General features: G+C 41.2%; 2 protein-coding genes across 3 annotated transcripts; one reads left to right on the top strand and one right to left on the bottom strand.

Moving 5' to 3' along the window:
• Window positions 1–1282: 1282 nt before the first annotated feature.
• Window positions 1283–4353, top strand: LOC103439801 (ferric reduction oxidase 2-like). The gene is made up of 8 exons (XM_070825498.1): window positions 1283–1461; window positions 1598–1700; window positions 1789–1980; window positions 2150–2384; window positions 2471–2798; window positions 2900–3143; window positions 3228–3937; window positions 4024–4353. Exons 1-8 carry the CDS (start codon window positions 1308–1310, stop codon window positions 4161–4163), a joined length of 2106 nt encoding a protein of 701 aa, XP_070681599.1. The 5' UTR covers window positions 1283–1307; the 3' UTR covers window positions 4164–4353.
• A 366-nt stretch (window positions 4354–4719) lies between these two features.
• Window positions 4720–10980, bottom strand: LOC103439803 (uncharacterized). Of its 2 annotated transcripts, none has more exons than XM_070825496.1 (5): window positions 10616–10980; window positions 9354–9443; window positions 8813–9136; window positions 6471–8701; window positions 4720–6391 (listed from the first exon to the last, which is right to left on the bottom strand). In XM_070825496.1, the coding sequence occupies exons 3-5, from the start codon at window positions 9002–9004 to the stop codon at window positions 5173–5175; spliced, it is 3642 nt and encodes a 1213-aa protein (XP_070681597.1). In that variant the 5' UTR covers window positions 9005–9136; window positions 9354–9443; window positions 10616–10980; the 3' UTR covers window positions 4720–5172. The 2 variants fall into 2 exon arrangements, with proteins under 2 accessions (XP_070681597.1, XP_070681598.1); XM_070825497.1 differs by having other exon boundaries at window positions 9354–10522; window positions 10616–10958.
• Between the last annotated feature and the right edge of the window lie 989 nt (window positions 10981–11969).

Here is an 11969-nt window from a genome sequence, read left to right as displayed (position 1 = left end):
TATAGGGTGTTGGATTTCTATCCATCCGTTCCTGGTTTAAAACTCTTTTCTCTCTTAAATTATTCTAATAGTTTTGAACCCTCTCCTCTCCTTAATGTTATAAATTAAAAAAAATAAATAAAAAATCAAGAATGTGAGATATGAAATGGGCATGGAATCAACTATGCGTCCTAATCAATGTAGTTCCTAGTTTTACATTTTGTTACGGATTCACAACCTCCCTCATTTTCAGTAAAGAGGAATGCCCTCGTTCCACACCAATGAGACGTTATTTAACCGTATAAACTTCACAATCAGAAATCGTTTTTATTTTTATTTTTATCATTATCTAAAGATCATTTTTAAAAGTGCATATTCATTTGATTTGGAGACTATTTAGTCATTCATATGTGTCGAACAAATCAATAATTCTGATAACGAGTAACTACATTATGATGATCCATTCATGAATTCTCTTGATTAAGAGTAATTTAAGATCTAGAATGTTAATAGGGTCAACTAATTCAGAAGGGAAGAGATTAAATACTTGGATCATAAAAGACAAACATATATGTATGCAAATGAATTGGGGAATGGGCAGACATGTATTTATGCCAAAGACAAGTTGACAACTGCATTGGAAGGAACACTGAGATCAGTATTCGGCATCTCCAATGACCTCTATTTGGTTTTCACTCCAGCTCACCCGGCCTTCACATTACCAGTCAACTTTTGCATTCACAATTTGTACAAATTCTATAATCGAAATTATTCATTATCTTTATGATTTGTAGAATAAATGCTTCATATTTATAATATTTGTAAAATGAAATAACGTTGTGTTTTCATTAAAATTAAGATGAATGTATCTTTATATATAAAAGGGCAACCTCAAATCAACAAGGTTGCTCACTTTGCGTGAGTCGGGGGAAGGGGAGGGGGGGGAGGGAATGTCTATCGTACGCGGCTTTACCCTTACTTTGCAAAAATGTTGTTTCCACGACTCGAATCTCACAAAAGAGAACCGTTCCGTTACGCCAAGGCTCGAACCCATGAATTTTTATATATAAGTAGCAAATATTGTCTTTTTTTTCTGTTCAATTTACACGTGAATTCACTGAAGATTTGACTAAGTTTATGTTTTTCATCGGACAAAATTTGTAAATATTTTCATTTCCCAAAAAGTTAAAAAATCAGATAAAAGTTCGTGTTAAAAAATTGCAAGCTATATAAAGATATCAAGCAAACCTCTTTTCTATAGCAGAAAGATGGTTTCCACTTCAAGTCCAGCAGAGGTGAAGGAACAAGAAACCAGTCCTGGTGAAGGAATGAGGACCGTTCGATCAATCATGAGGCTGCTTCTGATGGTGGTGTTTGTTGGGTACATGATGATCTGGATCATCATGCCAACCAACACTTACTATCTGAAATGGTTCCCTCATATTCATAAAAAAACTGATTCCACATATTTTGGCCAAGAAGGTTAGTTTGGTTTCATAAAAAAACCACAACTTTTCTCAAATTCGAAATCCCGTATATTAGAATAGTTTAGAATATCGTATAGTTTAAAAAAGAAACATTTAGTCTTACTGCATTTTTCTGTTTGATGTTTTTGCAGGTGCAGACATACTTATTTACACATTCCCCATCCTATTTACAGCAACCATGGGCTGCTTATTGCTCCACACGGGAAACAAAAATGTTGACATTAACAACCAAAGGTATACCCTCTTTCTCGAGCGAAACTTACTTACACCTGGGATGCCGCAGCTGTATGTAACGTTTTTCTTATATTTTCACTTTGATTAGCAGGGCGAAAAAATCATACCGGGCATCGTGGAATCGGCCTGCGCTGGTGAAAGGTCCTTTAGGAATTGTTTCTTGGATAGAGCTTTCTTTCCTGGTGATGTTCATTGCCTTACTTGTCTGGTCTATCTCTTCTTACTTACACGACATGTTTGCATATGCCACCCTGGAGGCTGCAGCCAAGAAAGAGCATGTGTAAGAAATCTCTATTTGTTCAAAATTACATTTATATTTTTAGTATTTCGCCAAAATTCCCCTGAACTTGTACCTCACTTTCAATTTATCTCCGGAATTAGCCAATTTTCCCCTAACCGTTATGTTTATCCACATTTCATATAAATTCGAGTCCTAATTTTTTTGGCAGGTGGGAAAATAAGTTGGGAAGTGTAGCACTAACACTAGGGATAGTTGGGAACATTGGCCTAGCCTTTCTCTTCTTCCCTGTGAGCAGAGGCTCTTCCATACTGCAGATCATTGGCCTCACATCAGAGGCAAGCATCAAGTACCATATCTGGCTAGGGCATCTTGTCATGACGCTCTTCACGGCTCATGGTTTATGTTACGTAGTCTATTGGGGGAGCACTAATCAAATTTCAGAGGTAATTCTTAACTTCCGAAACTTCAAAACACAAATTAGAAATGAGCCATTCTCACTATGAAGCAATTTTTTTTTGTGCTGGTGTAGATGTTGAAATGGAACAAGGTAGGTGTTTCGAATGTAGCAGGAGAAGTTGCTCTGCTTGCAGGACTAGCCATGTGGGCTATGAGCATCCCTCGCATCAGGCGCAAGATCTTCGAGCTCTTCTTATACACTCACCATCTCTACATTGTCTTCCTTGTCTTCTTTGTGTTTCACGTGGGGTTCTCCTATGCGTGCATCATGCTCCCGGGCTTTTACCTCTTCCTGATTGATAGGTTCTTACGTTTCTTGCAATCCCAGCGTAGAATTCGCCTGGTTTCAGCCCGTGTTCTTCCCTGTGAGGTGGTTGAGTTGAACTTCTCCAAGAGTCCAGGTGAGAAAACAAAGCCGATACAATCCTAGGCACCAAACGAGAGCTAAATGAATACTACATTGAGCTTTCCCATTAATTGTTTTTATTGAACTTGATCATAGGACTGAATTATTCTCCAACAAGCATGGTGTTTGTAAGTGTGCCTGGTGTTTCAAAGCTGCAATGGCATCCTTTTAGTGTTACTTCTAGCAGCAAATTCGATCATGACAAGCTGAGTGTTGTCATCAAAAGCGAAGGAAATTGGTCTCAGAAGTTGTATCAGGAACTGTCATCCTCTCAGCCCGCAGACCGCCTAGAAGTCTCGGTGGAAGGACCGTATGGACCTGCCCCAAGCAACATGCTAAGGTGTTCACATTGTAAACCCTTTTCCCAATTTTTCATATGCCAAATGTGTGTGCTAACTCTAACATGGTGAAAATGCCGGTGCAGGCACGACATGATAGTGATGGTGAGCGGAGGAAGCGGTATTACTCCGTTAATCTCCGTCATCCGTGAGCTCCTCTTCGAAGCCAATAACTTAGGCGGCAAGGCTCCAAAAATTCTACTCATATCTGTTTTCAGGAAAACACCAGACCTCACCATGTTGGACCTAATCCTTCCCGTTTCGGGCACAAACCTCGACATTTCTCGCTTGCAATTGCAAATCGAAGCTTATGTGACAAGACAGAAAGAACCCATGTCAGAATCCTACAAACCCCTCCAAACAATTTGGTTCAAGCCGAACCCTTCAGACGCGCCAGTTTCTGCAATTCTAGGCCAAAACAGCTGGCTCTGGCTTGGAATGATCATATCGTCGTCTTTCGTCATCTTTCTTGTGCTGATGGGCATCCTCACAAGATATTACATCTACCCAATTGACCACAACTCCAGCATGATATATTCTGACTCAGCTAGATCTGCCTTAAACATGTTATTTTTATGCGTATCTATAGCCACAACTGCTACAGCAGTTTTCTTATGGAACAAGAAACAGACCCTCAAGGAGATGGGGCAGATTCAAGTCCTGGACACACCAACACCGACAACTGCTTCGCCGAGCGGGCGCTTTGCCGTTGCTGAGCAAGAACTCGAAAGCCTTCCCCACCGGTCTTTCGTCAAGTCCACAACCGTGCACTATGACAGAAGACCCGATCTCAAGAGTGAGTAATATATATATTTTTTTCTTTCAAATGATGATTGGAGTTGGGAGAAAGATTAGGGTTTTAACATTTGGTAATTTTTGTAGGGATACTATCTGAGCGTGAAGGTTCGAGCATTGGGGTTCTTGTTAGTGGCCCAAGAAAGATGAGGCAAGAAGTGGCTGCAATTTGTTCATCTGGCTTGGCCAACAACTTTCATTACCATTCCCTGAGCTTCAGTTGGTAAACCTCAAAGTACAAGAAAAGGAAAATGTTGTCATAGGTGATTGAGGACTTAACCTACACCAAGTAGGTCGCCGTGTCTTAACATTGGTTTGAGATACCATCGAAGTAATATGGCATGGATACTAGTTTGAGATACCGTAAGAGTAATGTTTATGCAGCCATCGTTGTGTTGAAATTGTAATTGTACTTGTATTAGGAGTTGAATTCATTCTTGGTTTAGACTTTGTCCAATTTATAAGACAATTAATCAAGTTCTCAACGCATATTAAACATCGTAACGAAGGAACAAATTACATAAACTTTTTTATACTTCCTCTATTTTTATTATTTTTCTTCTTTATTGATACAAGCAATAGTGGAAGAGAGAATCGAACTTGAAGGTTTAGGGCCATAAACAACTGAAGCCTCATTAATTTTTTTCATCACCTAATAAAGAAAGTCGAGGAAAATGATTTTCACACACCCATGTTATAGCTCTGCACACCCCTTTAATTTCGGTCAATTAATTCTTTATTAATTTATTCACACTTGAAACTTGCATTTACAAATGTCACAAGGAGGCAAAGGAAAATTATAATTCAAGAGAGCGCGAAGAAAAAGTGCAAAGCAAACAGCAACAAGAAGGGATCAGCATCGAAACTAAAAAGCTTTAGATTCTGCACTAATCATTAAAAAAATGCCTAAAATAAAATTAAGAAACAAAATCAAGATGAACCAAAGCAACATCAGGCCCTAACCTAAAAAAAAATTTGCCTAAGCGTAATCGGAATGGTAAGAGTAGCTTCCACAGCGCCGGCAGCCGCCGGGAAGAGCACGAATATTTCGGCTTAACCATCACCGGAAAACAAAAATTCGGAAGAACTCCTATCTGCCCGAGTAACACATCGATTTGATGAAACGCCGGCAAGGGGGATGGAGGATTTCTCCTCTCGGAATTACGAATGTTGCAGGTTAAATGAGTTGAGCTGCACCAGAAGCTGGAGTTTTAATACCGAGTCAGCGTTGGAACCTTAATTTACTCTCCTCTTCGCTACTTCTCCTACGTAGGCTTCTCGAGGCCTTCTCTCGGTTGCCCTGTTGTCAGATTCATCGTAGTTGTGTGTGTTGCGAGATGCAAAACGGTCTTCATCAAAGCGGAACTGACGCACAACACCATTTGAATCAAAACGCCTCACGCGGCGAACGATCTCAAATCTTCCATCAGGTCTCCGTCTATCATCGTCGCTACCCTCGTATCTATACTCCCTACCACCACTGGGTAACTCGGAGAATTTTGCTGGACGAATCATGGATTCAGAGTAACCATCTGAATTCAATCTCTGAGATGAACGCTCTGAGTCAAACCTCTGTCCTGGCTGGAACCGCCTTCCCGCAAATCTCCTGCCCCTGAAATTGTGATCTACACCTGTATTTGAATCATCAAACCATCTGGAATTCTGTTGTGGGGAAAAACGACGCTTTGGTGAGGACACGAACCCTACTTCATACTTGCCTCCGAAATTTTGCTTCTGGAAAGGCACCCTCAGCTTCTCGATATTGGAATCAAACCTATCATCAGGAGACCTGCTCCCACGATGTCTTGAAATATCATTCAGTTCTCTCCATCCAAGAGGAGAGCGACTTCTGCATCTAGACTGGGGCTTTTTGTAGGGTCTACTATAATATATGGGTCCTCTGCCAGGGGGTGAAGTGCTTTGTTCTCTCCTGGCCGTTCGTCGTGGCACATTATAAGAGCATTCGTTGGGATCATCGGGTATGGATCTGTGGTAGTCCTCCCTGATGCCTCTGTTAACCCCTTGTGGATATCGTCTAAACCTCCGCCTATCAGGACTTGTATCTCTCATAGGTATCATTCCCCTGTGTATGTTGTGTGCATCATTTCTTTCAGATGGCGATCTTCTCCTAAACGAACCCTGATACGGACGATTTGATGAAAAAGTTATAGCTTGCCTGCGGACACGGTTGTGAACTCCTGGTGCTTCTGAAAATGTTTCGTCTGATTCCATCTCATATCCATGGTTCTCAACAACACTTCTTGGCCTACAGCGTCCAGAGCCAAAGGAACCATGATAAGTGGGTGATTCGCGTCGCTTGGAATCCCAATAACTCCCTGAAGAATAAACCACACCTCTGAAGCTTTTACCCTGCATATGTGAGTCATACTTTTCCCTTCCCATGGTCTGATCAGAACCAGCTTCCTCAGAGCGAATAGAATCAAAGTTGCCCAACCTGAAGCAAACGAATAATTAGTAACCAAGATAGAAAAACCAAAGTTGCATTAAAGATTACAAGAATCAATAGAGTTTACCTCCTCCTCCTTGCACATTCAGTACCCATCTTATTTGAGGAGTCAGATGCCATTGATCCAACCACGTTGGCAGGAGAATGTTTGGCATCATAGCCATCGAAGCCATTAACAGCATGTCTCCTTACTGTGCAGCCCTCAATTGCTTCCGCAGTTCTGTTTGAAGAAGCTTCAGAATCACAAGGTAGTTGATCAGATCCTGAAGTTTTTGTCTTCGAACCAACGGAACATTGTCTCAAAGCATGTTCATTTTTGTCACACATGTTATCAGATCCTGGACTCACTCCTCTCACAAGCTTAATGTTCCTGTCAATTTTCCTTGACTCCCCAAATAATTCTGTTTCTCTGCATTCAGGTCCCATTCCAACTTTCCCTGATATAGAGTCATCAGCAGCTTCACTGTCACATGTATCAGAACCATAGTCAACACATTCAGCTTCTACGTCATCAATTTCATTCTCCTCCCAATATGGTACATCCGACTCCCTCAGCTCCCCATCTTCATACTGGGAGTCGTAACCAGCTTCAGGTTCCAGAGTGTTTCCCTTGCCAACCATGTGATCCTTATCATCTTGACAAGTATTCAAGTCATAACCATCACTGGAAGGATCTTTAGTTACTCTATCCAAGCTACGTGAGCTATCTTCGCCATAGTGGCATCGCTCAAGAGAGGAGGACCCAGCAGCAGCTACTTGATTTGTCATGGGATTCCCTGCAGGTTTATGCATTACTTCCTCAGAACCATCATTTGGCAGAGAATTGACAGTATGAGTGTCAGAGGCAGCTTCAACAGGCTCCTTTGCAATTATAGTCACCAGCGACCGGCCTTCTCCAACAGAAGCACCTGATGCAGATTTTTCATCAGAATCAAGGCGAACGGGTGCGAGCGAGTGACAGCTTTCTACTCCCATCATCTCTTCCAGAGATTCTGGATCATCATGGACGCTAGATGTTGCACCAGAGCCCTTGCCATCTTCATCTAGAACAGTGCTTTCAATCTCACAAGATGCCCCTTCTGGCACACAAGCTAAAGCAGGGTTTTCAACCTTAACACTTCCTGAACAGACAGTTTCACTTGGTAGTTCACCAGCCACATGCTCAACAGAAAAGCTGGAAATTGGGGTTTTATCGGTCTCCTCAGACACAAGGCCTGTGACTGCGATGTTTTCAAGTCCAGCACAAGGGGAACCATCAATGCATGCATCTACACACGCATCCTGAGAGGAAGCTTTAGCACTGCTACCAGAATCGTTTGAAGATCCCAAAGCATTATCAGGAGAAACACATTTACCACAACTCAAGTCAACTTCAGGGCACGCTTTCAATCCCTGTTCCTCATTGTCAGACAGAGGTTTCACGGTGCTTGCAATGTCATTCTTTGCATCTTCCTCCTTAGGTATCTCATTAGCTTCTGAAACTTGGACGTTTGCACCCTGCTTATTATCCATGGAGATATCATCTGCAGCAGTTGTTTTAGGATCAGCAATCGCCAAATCACAAGGTTCCTCCCAAGCATCCATACTAACATTTAGGTCCCAGTGGAACTTGACATCTTTTGAGGAACTCAATCTTGCTTCTGCTTCGTCGTGTGCTTTGTCAGTATTAATTCTGAACCCATCAGCTTCAAAGGAAGCGCTCCCGATTTTATCTTCTCGTCGTACATCTTTAGGGGATGAATGTACTGTTTCCAATGATGCAATACTTTCTTCCAAGATTGCAGAGACTGATGCATCTCTTGCTTCTGAAAATTCTGAAGCAGTTCTCATGACTGTTAAAGAAGTTGACACAATGGTTGTTTGCTCCAAGGGCCATGCAGAAGTTGATGCATCTTTTTCATCCAGAGGTGAATCTTCACCTAGTGGATTCTTCACAACATGATTGATATCATCATTTATGATGTTGTTGCAGGCAGCATCTGCCAATATCTCAATACCTGAAAAGTCATCCACGTCACCAGGCTTTTGATTTGTCATCTCGTTCAAATTCTCATTAGCACCGCTACTGGCACTATGACAGACCCTAGTCAGGGTAGAAGTATCACTCCTTGTGGGATGCTTTTTGCCAACTGATTTTGGACAAGACTTGTGACCTGAAGAATGACGACCATCCAATAGTGGTTTGTTGCCTTCAAGGTGTGGAGGGGGTGACGGAGACCGGACCATAAGTCTCCTTTTCTTAATCGGTACATGCTCAATTTTGTCACCAAATCGTCTCCCAAGTACAGCCACACCAAGCTGAAAAACAGTAAATTATATCAGCGACATGAAAAAAACTTATCGGAAAAGCACTCTCATTAGATATATTGGTACAAACGAACAACAAAGGAAAACTTGTGAAGCATTAACCTTCTCTGAATCAGAAACTGATGTTTCTGATGCACTTCTAGCACTTTTTTCTGCTAGGTCTGCACCCATTTTTTTGCTTTTATCAACAGGTTTCCGTGACCGCCTTGATGCACTCCGATAACCCTTTGAAACCTTCCAGTTCAGGTAAGGACTAATAGATTTTGTAAGTTCTACACGTACTGTATTCATCATGCCTTGGCAGAGAGATTTACTCCCATCAACTGTTTGTCCGTCACCACAAGTTCTGCAAGATGCAGTCCTTACTTTCTTTCCACTTTGCACCAGAGAGGTGGGTACACCCCCAGTGCAAGCACACAAATGAGTCTGCAAACCAGAAAGAAATAAATATAACTACTCGGTATAAAATTGCAAAAAAGCTTCGAAATAAATGGTAAGAAAGTGCAGGATGAAATAATTGAGACAGGTCAATAAATTGCCGTGCCAATCAAAATCAAGAATTAAATTAGATTATGAGAATATAAATACAAACTAAACTGTAGAAACTCTCAAGTAAAAACCATCACAAATCCTAGATGCTTACAATGATTGGGTTTCTGATGAGAACTCTCTGATAACTTTTATGAGAACCCTCCAAAGGAAATATGTCTCTGGAGTTTTCCACCCAACGCACCTGAAATCAGCGAAGACGAAGATCAGCACAGAAATTAGACCATAAAAAGGAAACAACAGTAAACATTGAAACAAAAGCTGATAAATAAATGAAGACTCAAAATCTATAACAATGTTATTGAGCCGAAAAGCTGATAACTAGACTGCCAGCACAGCCTCCACAGGCCATTACCTTGAGGCAGATCATGTTAACCAGTTTTGTAGGACTGCAAAAAATCCCTTGGTTCAGGATGTCGAATTGAACATTAGCAAGACCCTAATACTCGAAATCGGGCTTCTTTTTGCAACCATATAGTATTAGGACAACAAATATACTTCTTCTAACATAATTCATTCAATCTAGTAGACTGGGTTTATGTGCCCAAAATAGAGACTAATCACAAAGGTTTTTATTTCTAACAAGAAATTCAAATTGTCTTGCTCATTATCACCAGCAACAAGAACAGGCAGTCTCCGTGCCTCGAAAGAACTAAGACTTAGGACAGACCCACAAAACTTTTGCCTAGTAGATTCAAAATTCTTCCATATTTTGTGAAGGGTTCTTCGATCCATACCGATGGGCACATACAAGATGAATCAGTAATGGAATGGAGTTCAAGGACATGGGGATTCTGCTACAAAGCAGATCACCCATGACCCATCACAGATCCAGCCATATCAAACTAAAAATTCTACTTTTGTTCAGAGTCGCTATCATCAATTTTATCACCACAGCAAAGGCATGGCTCCTGGGGAAAAACCCAACTAGTTTATTCCTCAACCGCCGACAGCGACACCCTTCAATCCAAATACCATGATTTGGCAGCAGCAGCCGATCGAAATCGACATCAGAAGACTCGTAGATCTCGGCCGTATGCCTCTACCTATGGTTATACAATCCTAGAGCCCATTAGGATTAAGCTCCATGAAATCCAGTCCAGTCCCGCAGGGCAACTTGAAGAAAAATCTGTAGTCCTTCAAGATCTGTAATCGGACTAGCTCCTTTTCAAAGACAGTGGCTACAGAGCCCAATAACTCGGCGATTTTCACAAATCCGGCGCCGATTAGAAGCCTCCTCATCATTTCGCTTCGCAGAAGTTTCTTGAAGATGATGATTGATGATGATAAAGATAAAATTAACCACAAAAAAATGGCGAAACGCAAATTATCAAAAGCTTTTAGGGTTTTCAATACCTGTTTCTTCCAAACTCTCAACAAATCCGCCGCCGCCTCCGCCGCGGTGGTCTCAAAACGAATCGAATCGATCAACAACGAAGAGATTCCCGCCCCTCACAAGATCAAAATCCTTCATAATATCACCCAAGGAAAGCGATTGAAAAAACGGTTTTCGAATCAGATTTCTTCTCCTTCCTCTAGATTTCAATCAGAGAAGATGAGTTTCAGTCCCGATCTTGATCGTTAAATATGGGCCGTCGACTACCGGTCCCTTGGAGAACAATCGCTGCACCTTGCCGCCGCCGATTAAATCCACCCTTTTGTTCGATCCTTCGCCCTACTTCTTCTTTCTTGTTTGGATGAGAGAGCACAGATAAGAGCACTCAGACCACGTATTTATGGTGGTCCTTATGCCGAGACTGCCCTCCGTCTTATTTTTTGTTTCCCAAAATACCCTTTAATTTCCCTAGGTGCGTTTGGTACGTGGGACGGGATGGGACGGAAGGCGTTCCGTCCCGCGTTTGGTGCGCCAAAAATGGGTGGAACGGGCTGTTCCACGGGACAGATTTTGGATGTTTTTGCGTCCCACCTCCTCCCCCTGGAACGGGTTTGTTCCACGTTTGTGGAACACAATCTTTTACCATTTTAAGACAAATATACCCCATGTCTTTTTCAAAAATTACACCTTCGTTCCGTCCCGTTCCGTCCCGTCCCGTCCCGTCCCGTCCCGTTCCGTCCCGTCTGCGTACCAAACGCACCCTAAATTCCAAAAGAAAATAGGAATAAAGAAAAATTTAAACACGAATCTCGAAGTCAATAGTCAAAGAGTGAGCCAATTTCTTTAGGACTTGAAGGGCAATTTTGACTTTTGGATATCTGTGAATTTTGATTTGCGAAGGAGAGTACGAAAAATTAATGTTTGTTTTTGGACCTCATCAATTTTCTAAACTTGTATTTCACATGACACATTTTTAGTTCGATTCATGATGCTAGTGCTGAAATTATGAGTCTTTCACCTTTGAAAAGATGGATTGTCGCGGCGAAGCCACAAACTGGACTTTTTAAGTAGAAAAATTATTGATACTTTATACCTAATGGCATTTTGTACATATAAACAAGTTGTTATTTTTTTATTATATATGTACAAATTTTTTTGTGTAATGCGTCAAACAGTGTCATTTTCGACAATTTATTTATACTCAACTTTTTATTGATTACTCGAATAAGTTATGAATCCTAATATCGAGAAGAGAGGAAAGTATGGATTTTTTACTACAATTTTTGTGATAAACCTAACCTTTCATGTGTTTAAGAATTAATTGAGAGCATATTTGTTAAAAATTAGGAAATCACATGGCAAAAATATTTAACT

Source organism: Malus domestica, chromosome 07, assembly GCF_042453785.1.
Source record: "Malus domestica chromosome 07, GDT2T_hap1".
NCBI classification, from domain to species: domain Eukaryota; kingdom Viridiplantae; phylum Streptophyta; class Magnoliopsida; order Rosales; family Rosaceae; genus Malus; species Malus domestica.
This window is presented reverse-complemented; position numbering and strand designations above follow the sequence as displayed.

What these genes read in the sequence shown, in the direction of transcription:
- LOC103439803 (XM_070825496.1), bottom strand. Translation starts at nt 9,004, where the DNA reads ATGATGAATACAGTACGTGTAGAACTTACAAAATCTATTAGTCCTTAC. An exon ending in CAGTTTCTGATTCAGAGAAG is followed by an intron (nt 8,702 to 8,812) that starts GTTAATGCTTCA and finishes ACTGTTTTTCAG; the next exon opens with CTTGGTGTGGCTGTACTTGG. An exon ending in GAATGTGCAAGGAGGAGGAG is followed by an intron (nt 6,392 to 6,470) that starts GTAAACTCTATT and finishes CGTTTGCTTCAG; the next exon opens with GTTGGGCAACTTTGATTCTA.
- LOC103439801 (XM_070825498.1), top strand. Translation starts at nt 1,308, where the DNA reads ATGAGGACCGTTCGATCAATCATGAGGCTGCTTCTGATGGTGGTGTTT. An exon ending in GCACTAATCAAATTTCAGAG is followed by an intron (nt 2,385 to 2,470) that starts GTAATTCTTAAC and finishes GTGCTGGTGTAG; the next exon opens with ATGTTGAAATGGAACAAGGT. An exon ending in GCCCCAAGCAACATGCTAAG is followed by an intron (nt 3,144 to 3,227) that starts GTGTTCACATTG and finishes ATGCCGGTGCAG; the next exon opens with GCACGACATGATAGTGATGG.